At 40.8% G+C, this 20005-nt stretch overlaps 1 protein-coding gene across 1 annotated transcript; it reads right to left on the minus strand.

The window, feature by feature from the left end:
- Window positions 1-485: 485 nt before the first annotated feature.
- CCDC107 (coiled-coil domain containing 107) lies at window positions 486-19720 on the minus strand. The gene is made up of 5 exons (XM_032790809.2): window positions 19468-19720; window positions 5889-5958; window positions 2880-2970; window positions 1303-1412; window positions 486-808 (listed from the first exon to the last, which is right to left on the minus strand). Exons 2-5 carry the CDS (start codon window positions 5956-5958, stop codon window positions 516-518), a joined length of 564 nt encoding a protein of 187 aa, XP_032646700.1. The 5' UTR covers window positions 19468-19720; the 3' UTR covers window positions 486-515.
- Between the last annotated feature and the right edge of the window lie 285 nt (window positions 19721-20005).

Here is a 20005-nt window from a genome sequence, read left to right on the forward strand (position 1 = left end):
ACGGTCACCCCCCTTTGTCTTGCATGGCTTCCCTTTGCTTCCCTGTAGGGAAGCACAGGAATTCTACAAGGGAGCTATTTTCTGCAGGCACCAGAATCCCCCCAGCAGCACACTTTCTTCAGTTTGCATGTGCAACTCCAGAAAAAGACATTTCAATTATTCTATGATTTCTATATTTAAAATAATCACTATGAGTTATATCCATTCCTCTTAGTTTTAATTAGGTATGAAAACAAATACTGTATTAAGAAATCCTGATGCTTTAGTGAAGCACCATGTGTAATTTCAGTGTATTACATACAGATAGTACGGAAATATTTTCTATAGGAAAAAATAAATAGAACTGTGTGTGTAAACATTCTGGGTTAAAGCCTGTCACCCACTGAAGTCAATTGCAGAACTCCATTGACTTCAGTGGGGCAAGATTTCACCTCTACTTTTAAAGCATATAGCAGTGACAGTATATTTTAAAAGTGCATACAATGTTATGTGCAACAATTCTTTAATTTTGAACATTATATATGCATATTTAATTCATATTTATTACGCCTCCTTAATTCAGTCTCTTCTAGTTCCAGTATCTCTCTATTTATTATTTCTTGAACTTCTATCACCTTTGGCTCAATCAACTGACTAAGTGTGAATTCACAGTCACATAGTTCATGCTCTTCCTTTCTGGAACAACCATCAGTATCTTCAAGCAGATCTTCAATACTATGATCTTCATTGTCATCTGCTTTTTCCTGAGTGTGTTTGCCAAATGACTGAATGAGATCTTCAAGTTTCTCATTACACGTGCGATTAACATCTTAGTTTACAAAAAAAGAAAATGAAGATTTAAGATTAGTGTTAGGGTTCTCAGTCTCAGAAGTCATTTTTAGAAGTTTCAGTTTAATTCCTCCAAAAAGTCTGACTAATGCATTAGCAGCATATTGAGGTTGAGAGCTCACGATGCATTCAGTCAATTCCAATCTCACTAATAAAGCAGCAAAGGACTTCTGGCCCTAAATACAGCAGTGTATTCTGGTAGGACTGAGCTGTGCTCCCACCTCTAAAGATCCAACATCTCAATTTGTAACTAGGTACCTGTCAGGTAAGAAGTGAGCTGCTACTTTTATACACAACTAGTGGCAAAAAATAAGATTTTAAAATACCATCTGATAATATCCACCAGTCTGGAAGTAAGAACCATATTGCACCCAGGATATATGAATTGAACATTCAATTCTTTACAACTTAAGTAAGCTAAACACTGATTTACTGTAATAAGGATCTACAACATTGACTGAAAACTAGAAGTACCTTTTGGTTTCATCTCTGATTTATCCAATCCACTTTCCTTCATCAGCTGTCTAATGGACTGGAGCTGTGTCATTATTTCATCTTTCTGTTCACAAGCCAAAGCATTAACACTGAAATGAAGAGACAAGAAGCTGAAGGTTCACCTGAGCTACAACTGGAAATGAATACTTGTCAAAATTGCACCAAAAATATTATTCTGACTCCAGAACAGATAAAACTATTTTTTCCAGGTGAATTACTACTATCACATGGTTGGATGAGTGACTAAAACCAGTTTTAAAACTTGTTGGCAACCATCACTACATTTTCTCTGAAGATTGAGGAAAAAAAGCAAAAAAAACTGAAATATGGCTACTGGCTGATTTCATTACTGAATTTTTCTGATGGGTGTTCCAGTTGACGTTCCCACTGAAAGATGGAATTAACAATGAAAGCTATTCTAGACAACTTGGCTAAATAAGACCTCAAAGAGAACATTACAGCTTAGATAAAAGAGTGTTATCAAGATGTTTTGTTTTGAAGAGATTGCTGTTAGAGTATTAACCAGCTGCAAGTTTGTCATTTAATTTTCTGATTTAATACGGAGTTTCAACCTATTAAATTTAATAATGTAGTGAAAGTTATTAAGTTCAAGAACAGCACCAAGGTAATACATTTGTTTTAATTTAATAATGTAGTTTTCATGAAAGGTGTCAGATCAACACATGGTCCCTATTTGTGTGTGAACTGAGTACTCTTGATTGCTGATTTACAACACTCCCAATTAGTGTGCCTCAACCCTATTTCAGGGACGGTACTTTTCTAGAAGTATAAGTAGCTCGTTAGCTATTCCCTAGTTTTCTACTGAGACTACCAATGTATCAGAAAGTATGATCAGTCCCTATGATATACATTCATGGCCACCTAAACCAAATAAGATAAGTTCATAAAGGCCAAATATGGTAGCTGTCAAATGGTAGTTACTTTTGGTCACTACCCATGATAGGAAGGGGAAGAAACTCTATATTATGTTAACATTCATGAGCCATCCAATCCCCAGCAAAGAATTTCAAATGCTATTTAGGTTTACAGTGTATTTAGAAGAGATTTCACTAAAAACTATACTCATTTCTCCTTCCTCAGAATCTGTATGAAGTTTCAATTAAGATCAGTTTTTCTACAACTGGGCTTCCCATAATCTTTATTAAAAATCATTTGAGAAACCAGGAATTTTACTTAGTACTTAAGGTAATAGTATTGTTTCTAAAGAACTGAAGCAAAATTGGTGAAAATGTTTTACATGGGGTGTTTTGAATGTGGAAAAATATGACTTTGCAGTATTATCATCCCATTACTATGCTGCTTACATCTGTATGTCAACAAGGGAGCTGTGTGTAGTAATGCCTGTTTAAATCTGCAGTGTTGGCTACTGTCTGTACAGAATACAAATGCTATATAACAAACAAAGTTTCTTGGTACCTTTCACCTCATAAATAAGATGATCTTTTGAGATATTTGTAACTCCCTAAAAAGTTGGGGTCAATTAGTATAATTTTATTTAAGGCACAACCTGTATTCCTTATCCTGAAATTACTCACCAGTTGGACAGCGGGTCTAACTGAGTCAATAAAGAATTTAAAATTTTCTCTGTCTGTGCTAGATGCTGCTCCAGTTCCAAAAGCTGATGTTCTAGAAGAGAAGACAGAGTATTAGACATGTGTTTGCACTGCAAAATGGCAGCAAAGAAATAAAAGCCAAATTATGTTTTTGGTTAGGCAGACATTATCAAAAAGAAATAAAGTAACCCCTTCTCTGTAAAACTTTGGAGTGACTGTGTGTAAAAGTTGCTCAGCTCTTGGCACTATCTTACCAAAAAAAGGAGCAACTGGAGTTCAGAAAAAGTAAACTCCAGTTATCAGAAAAATGAGGGGGAAGTAAATTGACTAATGACTTTTTGCACACCAGTCATGATTTTATAGACCTCTATCATATTCCCCCTTCATCTCCTCTTTTCCAATCTGAAATGTCAGTCTTATTAATTTCATCTCATATGGAAGTTGTTCCATAGGCCTAATCATTTTTGTTGCCCTTTTCTGTACTTTTTCCAATTCTAATATATCTTTGAGATGGAGTGACCACATCTGCGTGCAGTATTCAAGGTATGGGCATACCATGGATTTATATAGTGGTATTATGACATTTAGTGTCTTCTTATCTATCCTTTTCCTAATTATTCCTAACATGGTTAGCTTTTTGACCGCCACTTTGCACTGAGTGGATGTTTTCACAAAACTAGCCACAATGATTCCAGATCTCTTAAGTGGCAATAGCTAATTTAGATCCCATTGTTTTGTATGTACAATTGGGATTAGGTTTTCCAGTGTGCATTACTTTGCATTTATCAACCAAGAGTGTCCTGTTACAGCAAGTTATTCTAAGTGTATGGTGGGTCCTCATTGCTTAACAGAACGAGCCAACCAAAAACAAGTCATGCCCTCAGCATTTTGACCGTGTGTAAAAGGCACACAAATAGCTCCTTAATGACCTGAAAAATGAAAAAAAGGAATTCTAAAAATGTGGAAACATGGGCAAATTGTTAAGGATGAACACAAAAGAATAGCATAAGCATATAGAGACAAAAATCAGAACTGCTAAAACACAATGTGTTACACCTACCAAGAAACAAAAGGCAATATGAATAGGGTCCAGAAATATATTAGGAGTAAAAGAAAGCATTGGTCCGCTGTTTAGCGGGAGAAGGAAATCTAACAATAGTGACATCAAGAAGGCTGAGGTGTTTAATGCTTGTTTTGCTTAAGTCTTCCATAAAAAGGTTAACTGTGACCAAATGCTTAACACAATATTAACAATAAGAGGGAAGGAACAAGTTAGAGAATATTTAGATAAATTAGATGCATTCAAGATGGCAGAGCCTGACAAAGTTTACCCTAAGGAACTAGACATAGCAATCTCAGAACCATTTGGAACTATCTTCAAAAACTCATGGAAGACGGGTAAGGTCTCAGAAGCCTGGAAAACAGCAAACATAGTACATATCTTTAAAAAGAGGAACAAACAGGACTCAGGACATGAGAGACTAGTCAGCCTAGCTTTGATACTTGGAAAAATACTGGAACAAATTAAACAATCAATTTGTAAGTGCCTACAGGATAATAGGGTTTCATGTAATAGCCCACATGGATTCATCAAAAATAAATCCTGACAGGCTCCTTCTTTGATAGGGTTACTGGCCCACTGGTTGGGGTGAAGAAGTATGTGTGATAGATCCTGATGTTAGTAAAGCTTTTGACAGTCCTACATGACAGTCTAATAAGCAAACTAAGGAAATGTAGTCTAGAAAAAATTACTATAGGGGGATGCACAGCTGGTTGAAAGGCCATTCTCAAACAGTAGTTATCAACAGTTAGTTCACTGGCAAACCGGGAGGGTGTATCTAATGGAGTCCCTCAGGGGTCAGTCCTGGGTCTATTACAATTCAATATTTCCATTAATGACTTTGAATAAAGTGGAGAACATCCTTGTAAAGTCTGAGGATGAAACTCCTCCCAGCTTGATGTCAAACATTTTGAAGGACAGGATTAGAATTAAAAACAAAATTGAAGAATTGGTCTGGAATCAACAAGATGAAATTCAATAAAGACAAGTACTGCACTTCGGAAGGAAAAAATCAAATATGTGAACACAAATTGGGAAATAACTTGCTAGGCAGTAGTATTGCAGAAGAGGATAAGGCCATTATAGTAGATCATAAATTGAATATGAGCCAACAATGTGAATCAGTTTCAAGAAAGTCTATCATCATTCTGGGATGTATTAAGAAGTGGTGTATGTAACACAGGAGGTAATTGTCCCACTCTAGTTAGCAATGGTAGGCCTCAGCTAAAATATTGTATCCCGTATGGGCACCACACTAAGAAATATGTGGACAAGATAGAGTCTGAGGAAAGCAACAAAAAGGATAAGAAGTAGTTTAGAAAACCAGAGCTATAAGGAAAGTTAACAGGACATATTTAGTCTTGAGAAAAGAAAGCTGAGGGGGGCCTTCTGTCTTCAAATATATTAAGGGCTGTTATAAAGAGGACAGTGATGAATTGTTCTCCATGTCCACTCAAGGCAGGACAAGAAGTAAATTGTTTAATCTGCAGCAATGAAGATTTAGGTTGGATATTAAGAAAAACAATGTCACTAAAAAGGATAGTAAGCTCTGGACTAGGCTTCCAAGGAAGACTGAAATCCCTACCATTGGAGGCTTTTAGGAACAGGCTGGACAAGCACCTGTCAGTATGATCTAGGTATACTTGGTGCTGCCTCAGCACAGTGAGTGGGCTAGACAGCTGCTTCGAGTCCCTTCCAGCCCCACATTTCTAGGATTCTAAATTTGCCACTACTGAGCATTGCTCTATGCCTATCGCATACCCAAACACCTAATTTTAAATTAATAGTCTTGCTAATGTTCTTCAAAGCATTTTAATAAACTAAGGGATTGGATTTTGTTCTGCAACCTATCAATGAATGTTTATGGGGGGAGTTTTAGAAGGAAAAACTAAGCAGTTTGCAATGATGCCTGTTCTGAACTGATGCCTTGCCTGTTTCTTTTGCCTTATCTTCTTCTGTATTTTTCTCTTTGTTGGAAGAGCTTCCTCCTTGAGATTTCATCTTAAAGAAAAAAAATGAAGTTATTCTTAAGATAATATAATAGCTTAACACGTGTTTTAGAAGATAGAAACCTTATTTAAGCATCTAAATGTATTAAAAAAGTTTCAGCTACTATTTACTTTGTGATATTTTCATTCACCCTTGATCCCCCCTCCCACTCCTCAAACTAAAGTTAAATGCAGCAAAGCTCTCACTGAAACTATCCAAAGCTTTTTGCCAAAAGTGACATTTTAACATTTGTGAAATAATATCCATAAAATGTTTATCCAAATCACTCTAGTTTTGCTAATATAGCAGGTGTCCTGTTGCTTTCAGCAGATACATTATATAAAACAAAATTTTATTTGTTTCATATAATCTCACCAGAAGTACCCACTTCCAAATGAGACAATTTATTGCAAGGCTACCAGAAAACAAGCCAAGGATAACAAAGCTGTGTATATAAAACTATGTTCAAGATCTTACATATGTTCATCAATGCACAATATTTTGACTTCTACCTCAAATATGTCATTGTAAGCACATAGAAAAAAAAAAAAAACTGATCTACAGTGCAATCTTAAACTAGGTGCCACATTTTAGTCAAAACAGTTTACAGAATTTCTCATGTCACTATATGAACAATGCATGAAAATTGCTATAAGGCTGTTGAATTGGTGAATTTGCTATTAAGGGGAATTTGTTTTAGCAGACACATTAACATCTTCAATTTATATTTAACCACAAAAACCTTCAGAAACGTAACCTCCTAGACCAGGGGTCGGCAACCTTTCAGAAGTGGCGTGCCAAGTCTTATTTATTCACTCTAATTTAAAGGTTTTGCGTGCCAGTAATACGTTTTAATGTTTTTAGAAGCTCTCTCTCTACAAGTCTATATTATACAACTAAACTATAGTTGTATGTAAAGTAAATAAGGTTTTTAAGATATTTAAGAAGCTTCATTTAAAATTAAATTAAAATGCAGATCTTATCAATTTAGTGTGATCCTTGGCCTTGCTTTTCCTTGCTGAGTTTTCCAATGTCTGGCACATATTTGGATACTTTAAGCTGCACATAGGCTTCCGAGTGATCAGTTGCTGACCTCTCCGAATATTGGTGGAGCTAGGCCCTGAGTATTCCTGGAGCCCGGGCACCACAGGCCCATACAACTCACCACCCCTGCCTTCCTCTGCTACAGGCTTCCTGTGCGACTTTGGGCCAGTCACTCAGCCTGTTTCAATATGTCTGTGCTGCAATAAACAGGCAGCAGCTGGCTCTGGCTCACGGGGCTGAAAAGAGTGCTGTAGATGTTTAGGCTCTGAGATCCCAGAAAGGGTCTCGCAGCATCTACATTGCTAATTTTAGCCCTGCAAGCCTGAGTCAGTCGACCTAGGCTGAGACTTGGTGCAGCGAGTTTATCACGGTGTGGATATCTCCTTTGTGCCTTAGTTTTCCCTCTGTACAATGGGAACAACTGCCCTGCCCTGCATGGCTGCTGGGAGGGTAAGTGTCTTAAAAATAGCAAATTGCTCAGCTACTGCAATGATGGCGGCCAGATAAGCCAGGGAGTCCAGGGCTGGACAGGACCACCAGCTTATTTAGCCTGGTCTCCTGCATGTCATAAATCATCAGCAACTGAAATTAGAGAAGGTGTTACAGCCAAAGATACAGAAGGAAGTTACAAGATTGCACAGTGCATTGCAAAAAATGGAAAGCCATTTACAGATGAAAGCCAGGCCGGCAGCAGAGTGCCACTAAAAATCAGCTTGCGTGCCGCCTTGGCACGCATGCTGTAGGTTGCTGACCCCTGTCCTAGACCATATAATTATGCAAGACAATTAAGACTCAAGTTTCTGAACATATCAATGTATGCTAACTGCATCAACTACAGTATGTTAATAAAGCTCAATATTTAACTAAGTGATGACAGTCTCCAAGAATGCGAACAGTATAAACACCAAGGATGCTGAAGAATGCCAGCATATAGAGTGGTAGAGAGAAATCTCATTAGGCATGATAACATTATTTTAAAAATGTATGCTGAATATCAGGAAAAATGTTCTTGATCAGGCCTTTCGGGCCCTGGAATTCTCCAAGAAAAATGGTGGAAGCCCTATCTATACCTAAGGCTTCCACCATTTTTCTTGGGGAAAACTCAAATATATCTGGGGCATTTAAAAGGCAAATTGCGTTGGGGGGAAGGTTTTTCTTTTTATATTGGATAAGCAACCTCTAGCAATGACCTTCTCTCTCCAACCATACAGTTAAGTCTCTTGTAGCATAGGCCCTCATCCTGAGTCTCAACTACCACTACCTCTTCTTTTCCAGCTTTGAGAAATGCAGTCTGCTCTACTTATATTGCTGCAAAAATAGTTTTCATGGCTCACTGCTTTGACTATGTCAGCCCCCTTTGCATTCCTCCCTCTCCTCACAGCAAACAAGTCCCACTTCCCCTGGCCCTAATCACCCTGGACCCCCACTCCCATTCAGATCTTGGCTCAATGCTGTCAACCCACAACTCCTGTGCCCCCACCCCAGTCTGTCCTCCTGCCCTTCAGAACCCCAGTCTATGTGACCCACAGCCGCCTTGTGCCCCACTCTGTCTGTCCCCCCAATACCCTGTGTCTCCTCACCTGGCCCTGTTGATGGGGCACTGTGAGGAATAAAGTGTCTCCCCTTCTCCCTATCTGCAGCTGGCTGCTCCAGCCCCTGAGCCAATTGCCCTCTGTTCTGGCATCACAGCAGCCCCTGGTGGGTAAAAGGTGTAACTGAAGCACCTCTCCAGCAGAATCTATTTTCTGCAGAGAAAAAAAATATCTGTGGGGGGCATTAATTCTGCACGTGTGCAGTGGCGCAGAATTCCCCAGAAGTACTTTTGAGGCCTGTCCTCCATTATCTCCTATAGACATGAAGATGTCAACTGCCAAAGTGGATGCTGCTGAAATGACAGTAGTCTTTGTAAAATTTAACAAATGGGTTACAAACAAGCACCTTCACGCTCTCTCCCATATTGCTCCTTATGCATGGGAGGAGATTCCCCATAAACACCCACAAGGCCAGCTGATCAGCCTCCTTAAAACTCTCCTCTGTCATGATGCCCACAACAGAAACTTCCACAGCAGTCAGGCAGCTGGTGTAATGTGACAACTACTTTTTTCATGCTGACCAGTTTTGACTCATTACCTTATGTCCCTTGCTTGTTGTACCCACCTGTAGTCTCTGGTCTCATTTAGACTGTAATCGCCTCAGAAAAGCTGAGTCTGTTATTTTATTATGTGTTTGTATAGTGCCCAGAATGCTGTTGTCCAGTTCTAGGACTGGAGACCTTAGTAGCTAACACAATGCAAATAAATATCAGGACCTCACTTCGCTAGAAAACTGGATTTCTACTTCTCTTTCAGCACTAAAAATAGATGTGGTGTTATGTTTTTTAAACAAAAATTCCCCACTGTTGCAGCATAACTGTTGGGATAAAAAATATAAAATAAAAAGAATCTAGACTTCTCCTACTGCTATAGATTTCAGGGTGTGTCTATACAATGCTGCTAGTATGCTCTAGAAGGTACCTCGTTACATGAATTAGGTACCTTTAGATCCTTCTGACATGTCCTAAAACAGAGCAGGTAGATTTACTCCTGAGAAAGATTTTGCATCAAAAAAAAATTCTACCTATTTTATTTGTCTAAACAACATGGCAACAACACTATAATCACACCATTTTCAATTATTTTCTGACAAGTATTTTGAAATAAATTACCAAAATAACTGAAAATGGTGTGATTATATTGTTGTTATTGTGTTATTTTGAGAAATAAAACATCAGAATTTTGCAGAAATTAAAGTTTTTAGACACAGAATTTTTAGTTTTAGGTGAAGAATTCCCTCAAGAGTACCAGGTGCAATTCAGAAGCAGGCAGCCCTGTGGGAGATTCAGGTGCAGAGGCAATCTGTATGCACAGGGACTAATTGAGGGGTTCTGGGTGCAGGGGAGTACAGGTAAAGATGGTTAGGGCTCAGCACGGGGAGGGTGGTCTGCATGCTGGAGTAGGGGGCCAGGTGTGGGGGGCTACCGATGCAGTGGGTGAGGTTTAAAGGGGTGTGGGGGTTCTGGGTGCAGGGAAGTCAGACTGAGGGGGCTCCTGATGCAGGGGTGAGGGTTGGAAGGGTGGGACTTCAGGAGAGGCTCAGTGGGGGGCTCCCGAGGCAGGGGGGCTGGGTGCACAGGCTGGACCAGGTGCACAGGGGTTGGGCAGACATGTGGAACAGCTCCCCATACAGGACCCCTCCCCTCATGGAAGAACAGTGAGGCTAAGAAGTGGGGTGGATGGCTCCCTGTACAAGGAGCTGCTCCCCCTGTCTGACCAACCCCCACACATCTAGACTCACCCCAAACCCCCCACCAAGCCTCACTCTCCCACATGCAGAACTCCCTACCCACTAAGCCTCACCCCCTGCATCCAGACCCCCCAGAGGGGAAACTCCATCTCCATCATTGTCCTCCTCCTCTGCCAGCGGGCTATTCCGTGGCGCAACGCGCACACCCCACACCACACACCACACACAACACCTTTCCTCCCACAGGGACTCTCTCCCTGAGCTGCTCCAGATACTTGGCAGATGTTCCCACTGCAAGGAGGAGTGCGCAAGCACTGTGCAGCTTCTCTTTGGCTTCCCCCAGAAACCATTTTTCTGCAGGGATAAAGAGAATGCAGGGGACATGTTCTGCACGGGGAAGAGAGACTGAGCCGCTGTTTAGTTATGATAGCACTGTTGTATGAGGCTGAATCGCCAATGTTGTCCAAGCCCAGACGGAAGTTAGGATCTTGATTGAAATGTACAAGACAAGAGGAAAAAGAGAGTTAGAAGTCTTCATACACCAAAAAAAAAGCAGTAAACAGCACAGTGTTACTTTACAGCTCATCTTTGAAACCACTAGGCAAAAACCAAGTGGTGGTTAAAGAACAATCTGCATGGACACAGGGAGAAACAAACGAGCCTGTTAGGTCTTACCATCTCTCACTCTATGGTTAAGATATTTAATATTACTTTAGGAATTTGTATGCTGCCAACACCCACACATCGCATACAGGCTGAGGGTAAACGCTAAGTCTTGCCACTGCCTTAGTTCTCTCACTCTTCCTGTCCTTTCCATTACGTTCCTCATCTGTTGAAAGCTTTGGTATGTTTACTTTGAAACTTCCTGATTCAGATGAGACTGATGAACTCTCTCAGAGGCACTGCAATGAATATTTTAAAAGAAAAAAGTTTAGCCTTGTAGTTAATTTCAATATGATGTTCTGAGATTTTCCTCCTTGTAGTTCACCATTTCTTAATATTGTGTTACTGAAAGCTCTACAGAACAGCAATACAAGGTTACAAGACCACCTTTCACATATGCACAGTAAGGGTATATTTAAAAAATTCTCAAGTAAGATACTCTTTCTTCAAAGTACTCAATAAAACATGAAAAAATCTAGCAGTAATTGCAAACTGCAGTTAAGTTAGATAAACCATATCACTGACATTAAAATATACAATATTCTAGCATTGAACTCAACCTACGGAACTGCTTTTATTTTAGCATCAAACTTTCAGTAATTTTTCCTATAAGAGCTTTGATTTCAGTATTATCTACCTTTAGACAGAAATTTAATGTTTCCTGTCTGAGCAGAACATTCAGACCAGATTGCATGTAAATACAGGTTTTAGCTCTAGGTTTAGTGTTATTATGAATGCTCTTACACGTGTAAGAGTGTCATACTCAGTAGAGTTAATATTTGTGGAAAGTATAGTATTACACATGTGCAGCACACATTTTCCAACATTAAATATATCTAATTAGATGTCCTACTGATGCTGAATCAACACACAGTCTGAAGTTTCAAAATAGTATCTTTGAAATTTGAATGAGGGAGCAAGAATAGTATTGAGCATGAAAATCTGCCTCCAAATACCATTGATCTAGAATGGCAATGAATTTTAGTAATCGTACATGGCTAACAAATATATCCCTTAAGACCAAAAAGCATGAGTTCGATACACGTGTTCTTCCCCCCGCACCGAATAAGTAAATGCATTCTTAACTGTGGTGGCACTTGAGCTACAACTCTAATATGCTGAACACCAACACAGCTGAGGATTTCTAGTGAGATGAAGAACTAATTACAGCCAGTTCTCATGTGATCATAGTAAGCTTACTATTTCTGCCAATAGTTGCTAGCCTATAGCCATATATTTGCTGCCTTTGAACGTGCCTATTTTCCAGAGATGTGAACTTGTTTCATTCAACCACTTCAAGGCAGTGATAAGGTACTTTAAAAACACACTCCGTGGTATTATCTTACTCAAGACAGCGTGTCCAGTGATGTACAACAAGTGGGATTCAAGCCTTAACAAAAATAGACTTGCATTTTGTCACAGTAAAGGAGAGATTACTAAGTAGATTCCTTTACGTGGAGAGAGTGGTTTTGATATGGATTTTAAGTCAAGAAGAATATGACTTAGATGCAAGGAAGACCCCAACCCTGATATTTTGCAATCTAGAAATGTCTATGTGAGAATGATTAAGGTTTAGAATGATCTTAAATTCCAAGCCTCTCCAAAACGTTCAGACCTCTAATGATGAACTGGAATTTAATTAGATTATATCGGCTCTTCAGTGGAGTGGTCTCTTACAACCTTTCAAGTTCTGTCATATTAATCAGTTTGCAGCATCTCAATTTGATCAGTTTTACATCATTGTTCTTTGGACATGAAGTAGAGCTGGTGTACCATATAAAGATATCACAAGAGCTACTACCCTAATGCAGACGACTCAAGACAACACAACGCTACCTCATCAAGTTCATGGATAACAGATAGGCTAGAGTTTAAGACAACACTTGCAGGTAGCCAAACACATTTGAACACATATGAACTCTTGGGCCATTTGTTTTTAACATCGACCAGGCAGATTTTGGTTAGTATATCGAACTTTTGGCATAGCTCTGATTAATGGATCAGTGTTCAAAATGAGAAAGCCTGCTTTTATAGAACACACGTATTTTTAATACAGCGTCCAAAGTCACTAGATTCTTTCCTACATATGGATGACAGAATTTAGTCTTAAACCAAAGGGAAGGTATATGGAAAAAATACCATGCAATAATATTTTAAATACATATTTTCCTTCACCTAATTATTTTCCCCATTATAGTTGTCTTTATTTTTGTTGTTTTAACTTGTGCTCAGTATACCATTTGTACCTATTTCAGATTTATTTGTTTTAAAACATTAAGTTACTTTACATCTTTTTTTTTTGTTTTAAAAGCCATTTATGGTTATTAGTTAGACTTTGTTTAGATCATCATCTTGTGTAGTCCTCTGGCTAAGGCTTTGCTTTAGTCATGAGTATTTTTAGTGAAAGTCACGACCAGTCCACAGGCAATAAACAAAATTCACGATCAGTGATCTGTCTGAGGCTTTTACTAAAATATCCATGATTAAAATCGGGGGGGGGGAGGAGGGGCAGCAGTGCATGCTGCTTGCTGCTGCTGGGAGGCAGGGACACCACTCCAACAGCGGCCTCTGCAGTTGGCTGGGGGCCGCCCAAGCAGCTGGATGCAGAGCTGTTCCAGAATCCATGACTTCTGCGACCTTTGAAACACACACGGACAAGTTAAAGCACTTTCTTCTGTCTTCTTTCTTTTGCATACATAACCAATGGGAAAATAGGCAGCATGATTTACTAGCCAAACATTCAAGATGCGCAAGGGTGTTACCTAACGTATGGGTCAGAGTTTGGATATATTCTGAACTGGCATAGGGAACTGAGTTCATTTTACTTTGTTATTATACCAAACATTGGCTCCAGGAGGTAATGCACAGGAACTGCGGGCCAGATCCTGGCGTCCAGTCAAACAGGATGACTTGATTTAACTCACTGATTTTGATTAGGATTTAAATCAGCAAGCTGGAAATCTTTATTTAAATAAAGAATATTAATCTCATTTTGCATCTGCACTTTTTAGTCCTTCTAATGAAAAGTTGAACCTCATTGGTTGGTCAATATATCGATTTGTAATTAAATATAGTCTTTAAGTTTGGTGGTACTTCTTGCTCACAAAGAGGAAATGCTATATTTAATTATATAGCTTAAGAGATTTAGTCAGATTCTTATTTTTTATTTTAATTATGGCATCTTATTTACTAAATGATTCATATGTTGCTTGAGATTTTTTCCAGCTGCACGTAGATGGAAACTGGAATTAAAGATAACTTTAAAATGGTGGGGTTTCGTGTTTTTTGTTAACTAAAACCCATCTTAAATTCACTGATAGGCAAGAAAAAAAGTTTATCAAGATATATTTTACATTTCAAACTAACGTATTTATTAAATAAAGGAAGTATTAGCTATAGTTCCAATTGTTTCTGGTCATCATGTACTCCAAGATTTTAAAACTAGTAGATCACATCCCGATTTTATTCATAGATTTGAAGAGAAAAAACAAGCTCTCCTGCTTTTTCAGCTGCCAATCAGCAACTCAGTTTTGAATGGATTAGTCATTTAAATGAATTACATGAATAAACTGAAATGGAGTGGTCTCTCTACATCTGAAGAAGAGACTACTGCTGTCAAAAGGTAGTTTAGCACTTCAGCAAACTCTGATTCCAGGTGCCTAGCCAATGACTTCCAACATTTCAGCAGTTTGACTCTTTAAATTTGAATAATTTAAATTTAATTTAAATGGTTTTAAAGCTTATAATAAGTTCAGGTCTTAACACAGGTTGTCAATCTCAAATTTAATTTTGAATAATTTTTAAAAAATGTAATTTAAATTTTAAAAATAAGTATTGATTTTTATCCATCCTGCAGCCAACTCATCTTCAGTAATTGGACATGGAACATACTCAGATGCAGCAGGGATCTCTTGAAGTTCAGTGGAAACCCCTAACATTAATTATCAGGGTTGAAGAGCTATAAAAGATGTTCTGTTCTTTAGTTCTTCTTGGCCAGAGGGATGATGACCAAATTAAGATGTAATTGTCAAACCTCCAAAAGGGATTCAGAGGCACCTAGTAAGAGAAAGCAGCAAAGAATCCTGGGGCACCTTATAGACTAACAGACGTTTTGGAGCATGAGCTTTCGTGGGTGAATACGCGCTTCGTCAGATTCATGTAGACTACATGCATCTGACGAAGTGGGTATTCACCCACAAAAACTCATGCTCCAAAACGTCTGTTAGTCTATAAGGTGCCACAGGATTCTTTGCTGCTTTTACAGATCCAGACTAACACGGCTACCCCTCTGGATATAGCTAAGAGAAAGTTCTTCAAGTCGAATTGCCCACAATGGATTCATTCTTGGTATGCCATATCCCCATATGTTGAGACCAGATTCTTTTGGCACAGCAGCGTCTTTGAGCCCAGAGGTCCTCACACCCTCAAAGATTCACACAGGGGTATATTTACCATGCAATAAAACATCACTGCTGCCTATGTCAGCTGATTCGTGGGCCTTGAGATCTCATGCTGCAGGCTACAAAACGCAGTTGTAGATGTTCAGGCTTGGGCTGGAGCACGAGCTCTGAGAACCCATGGTTTTTTTGTTTTTGTTTTTTTTAATTAATCAGTTAGTTGTTACTCTTATTATTATTCCCCTGCTTAAAAAAACCCCAAACCTCTTCACAGTAGGTTTCCTTTAGGCTAAACACGATTCCCCACCCCTGTAACAGAGACAGCAAAAGCTTAGGTCTCCAGGATTCAAGATGTATCTCATGCTTTTGATGCCTATTAACAATGGCATCTCAATGCCTACTCTGCCTAGAGAGGGACATATACCAAGCAACTCTTTCCCATATGTTCTTCCATTCCAAGAATGGGGGAAGCCTGCATGAATCTATTTCTCCTTGGGAGATCAACCAGAAAACTCTTGGACACCAAGTGAGGCCACAGCCAGGCGCAGTCATCTCATCAGTTCTCTGTTAGGGACCCCGTTACAGAAATACACCCCAAGGTCCTGGGTCACATCTTCTCAAAGGCCCCATTCATCTGCACTGTTTCAGTGTCAGTATCTTCCAATGGGCAGAAGAGAGCACTGCCCGCAGGAGGAGCCAAGGTCACCCTCGTTTGGTGCCTTGCAAGCAGACAAACGAGTCACCAACCTCCTAAAGGCCAAAATCCTAACAAGTCCTTCAGGTGCTCCGATACAGTTAGCCTGCTGCCGCTGCCCCACGCCACTCCGGGAAGCGGAAAGAACGTGGGGGAGGAGGCACAGGGGTTGTGTTGATGTTGTTCAAGCAACACTCCCAGCAGCTCACCTTTGGTCCACGGTTCCCAGCCAGTGGGAGATGCTGGGGGCGGTGCCTGAAGCAACAGGCAACACATACCCCTGTGCCCTTCCTCCCCATGTTTCCAGCGAATTCCGGAGTGGTGTGCTGGCCAGAGCCTGCCCCCTGAGCTGCCTCCTGCAGGCGAACCCCCTGCCCTGAGCCCTTGCTGCGCCCTGCACCCCAACCCTTGCCACACCCCTCTACACCCCAAACCACTGCTTCTGAGTCCCTGCTGCACCCCAACCCCCGCTCGTAACCTTGCACCACACAAGAAGTTGGCCTCCTAAGACAATACAGTACTAATAAATGATGGCCAAACACACACCACCATATACCGAAACTACTGACCACTATACTTACTACATGCGCCAGCTTTCATCCAGACCCACACTTGATCCATTGTCTACGATACAATCGAAATTTGCTCAATACCAACATGATTTAACCAAGCGGTTCTCAACTACAATACCAACTGCTGAAGTGAGAAACAGATTGAACAGAGCCAGAAGTAGTACCCAGAAGTCACCTTCTACAGGACAGGCCCAACGAAGAAAGTAACAGAATGCGCAGAGCCATCATCTTCAGCCCCAACTAAACCTCTCCAGTGCATCATCAAGGATCTACAACCTATCCTGAAGAGGATCCATCATTCTCACAATCTGTGAGAGACAGGCCAGTCCTTGCTTGCAGACAGCCCCCTACCTGAAGCAAATACACCAGGCAACCACACACCAACAAAACACTAACCCAGGAACCTATCTTGCAACAATAGCCCTAGCACACTCTGTCCACATATCGTATTTCAGGGGATATTCATAGGACCTATACACATCAGCCAATGCATCAGGGCTCGTTCACTCTGCAATCTACCGTGTGAATATATGCCAGTCATATGCCAGCAAATGCTCCCTTACCATGGTCGTTGGGGCCAAAAACGAACAGTCTCTATGTAAAAGAATAAATGGCACAAATCAGATGTCAAGAATTATAAAAACATTTTTTCAAAACAAGTTGGAGAACACGTCAAATCTCCCTGGCCCACTTGATTACAGACCTAAAAGTCGCATATTAATACAAAAGAACTTCAAAGAACAGGCTCCAACGAGAGACTGCTGATTGGGAATTAATTTGCAAATTGACACCATCAATTAGGCTTGAAAAAGACTGGCAGTGGATAGGATTACACAAAGTATAACTATTTCCAGCATGCTTATTCTCCTCTCCCACCCCTCGTTCCTCATATCTCCTTGCAATTGTTAGAAATGGGCCATTTTCATTACTACTACAATACAGTGCTTTTTCTCTCCTGCTGATAATAGCTCAGCCTAACGCGATCACGTGCTCCTTATAGTGGTGCATGGTAAATCCATTGTTTCATGTTTCTCTGTAATGTACACTATATACATCTTCCACTCTATTTTCACTAACAGGCATCGATTGAAGTGGGACTTAGCCACGAAAGCTTCTGCTCAAATAATTTGTTAGTCTCTAAGGGTGCCACAAGTACTCCTAAGCTTTAGGGTCACTGCTGAACTGCACATGAAGATTTACAACATATATAAGGCTCATAAATTGCCGTTTTATTCTCAGATATTCACAGTGAATTATTAGAAATAATATACTCGTTTATATTATTCTTCTGGTTTAAAACTGCCTTCAACTTATTCAAATCATAGAGTCTGTCTCAAGAAGTTAATTGATCTAATTAATTGCAAATATTAAAATCTGACGAATATCTGCATCTGACGAAGGGGTATTCACCCACAAAGCTTAATGCTCCAATAAGTCTGTTAGTCTATAAGGTCCCACAGGACTCTTTGTTTGCTTTTTACAAATATTAAAATGGACCACTTGCCTTTAGTAAAATATAGGGCCGATCCTTGGCTGGCATAAATTAGCACCGTTCCATACCAATTTAGACCACAAGGATTTGGCTTTAGTGAACAGCTAGAATCTCAGCACAGATAAGATTATTAGTTTAAACAAACATCATCCCAATGCCTGTTTGGCAAGTAACTACTAGCACATTACCCATCAACCACATTATTTGATTTCCTTATTTAGACGTACACTCAGCTTTTCACACTTCCCTGCATCCTGTTTTACCAATTATTGGAATAAATAATGAGAAGAAAAAAAAGGTAAAAGAGACACAGGTGGTGCAAGCAATAGTCTTGTTAGCCTAAATAAAATCTGTGCTTTTGAGAGACGATCATACACGCTTTTAGGACAGGGGAAACGCTCCCAGTTACTTCTTTTTCTATTAAATGAACAAAATGTGTCTTATTATTATCTCTATTTTGTGATTCTTTATCACGACTTCATTCTGTTGACTGCAAATATAGTTATGCTATATTTTATGCACCAGAACACTGTGTGAGTGTAGGAAGTTAGAAGTTTGACTATCCTAGAGCTGACCTCAAAAGATTCTTTTCAAACTAGCCTCTGACGTGGTAGCTCTGTAAAACATCATGAAGAATAACATAGCAATTCCAATATGGCCACAGATAAGCTGAACAAAGAGAGAGGCAAAGGCTAAGGCCTAGTCTACGCTGTAGGTTGCGTTGACACAATTGCCTTACATCACCTAGCTGTGGAAGTGTTTCACTTAATTGACTCCAGCTGACATAAGTGCCTTGCTAACATCCAATTTAGTACAATCACCGCCTCCACAAGCAGCCTAGAAATCAGGTCAATGTAATCAGGTCAATAAAGCATCAGTATAATAACTGAGTTGCTTACATCAACACTAGGTGCTTCAGGCCGCCTACAATGGCAATAAAAAGGTACAGAGCACCCCTGGTGGTGTTGAAGACCCACACCACATACATGGAGCAGCTGAACACACAGGAGCGATCATAATTGTGGTGGCTGAATAACAAACGTAAATTAGATTGACTTAATTTTGTTGAGTAGACCTGGTAAACAAGTTGTGGCATCACCCCCCTTCCCCAGCACCTCCTGACAGAGGATGGGGGGGGGGGGGCAGAGAGACCAGGCAGCGCCATCTCTCACACCCATAAGCTTACCCTCCCAAGCGGGGGTGGGTAGTATAAGAGAGGTCGCGGTCTATAACCCTTTCTCCCACCACCCCTCCTCCAACCAGGGGAACAAGTGCGGGGGAGGGGGGAACCAGACTGTTACCCAAAGCCGGCCCACCGGCACCACTAGTCTCCCCCGCTGCCGGGACAGAAGGGAGGATCAGGCGACGACTCTGTACCTGTGGGGGGCGGATAGGGATCGTAGCGACCGGGGCCCGCCTTGCCCCCCCGCAAGGCCTTCCCTGCTCCTCCTCCGCCCCCGAACAGCCTGGGCACCGCCACGAAGAGGCAAAGCAGCAGCACGACCGAGACCATGCCCTGCTGCAGCGCGGAGACCCCCATGGCTTGGCCGAGCGCGCCCGAAGCCCGTTGCGAACCCCTGGCCTGCTGCCCCTTCAGGAGGAAGAAGGAGTCGGACCCGCAGAGGAGCTGCCAAGGAGCCCAGGATGAGAGGCGGCTCCAGCAGTGCTGCGGCTCCTCCTCCCCTGTCGGTATCGCCCCCTGCGGGCTCCAGCCTCTCCTCGGCTAGCGGCGGGATCTGTCCTGGTTCAGAAAGCGCTGCAGTCGTGGCTGTCCTCAAACCCTGTCATGGGAGAACAGAGACGGGGAGTCCCGCTCCCTCACTGCAAAACAGAGAAAATATACACAGCCCCAAAACACCCAATGAGTGCCTTACAGTCCTCCTAAGATACCCGCCACAGGAACACCACGTGGTGC

Source organism: Chelonoidis abingdonii, chromosome 1 (assembly GCF_003597395.2).
Source record: "Chelonoidis abingdonii isolate Lonesome George chromosome 1, CheloAbing_2.0, whole genome shotgun sequence".
Lineage (NCBI taxonomy): Eukaryota > Metazoa > Chordata > Testudines > Testudinidae > Chelonoidis > Chelonoidis abingdonii.

Excerpts from the sequence above, each read along its gene's own strand:
- CCDC107 (XM_032790809.2), bottom strand. The coding sequence starts at position 5,958 with ATGAAATCTCAAGGAGGAAGCTCTTCCAACAAAGAGAAAAATACAGAA. Across the intron at positions 2,971-5,888 it reads AGATAAGGCAAAAGAAACAG|AACATCAGCTTTTGGAACTG; the intron begins GCAAGGCATCAG and ends CTTCTCTTCTAG. Across the intron at positions 1,413-2,879 it reads TTAGACCCGCTGTCCAACTG|TGTTAATGCTTTGGCTTGTG; the intron begins GTGAGTAATTTC and ends TCTTCATTTCAG.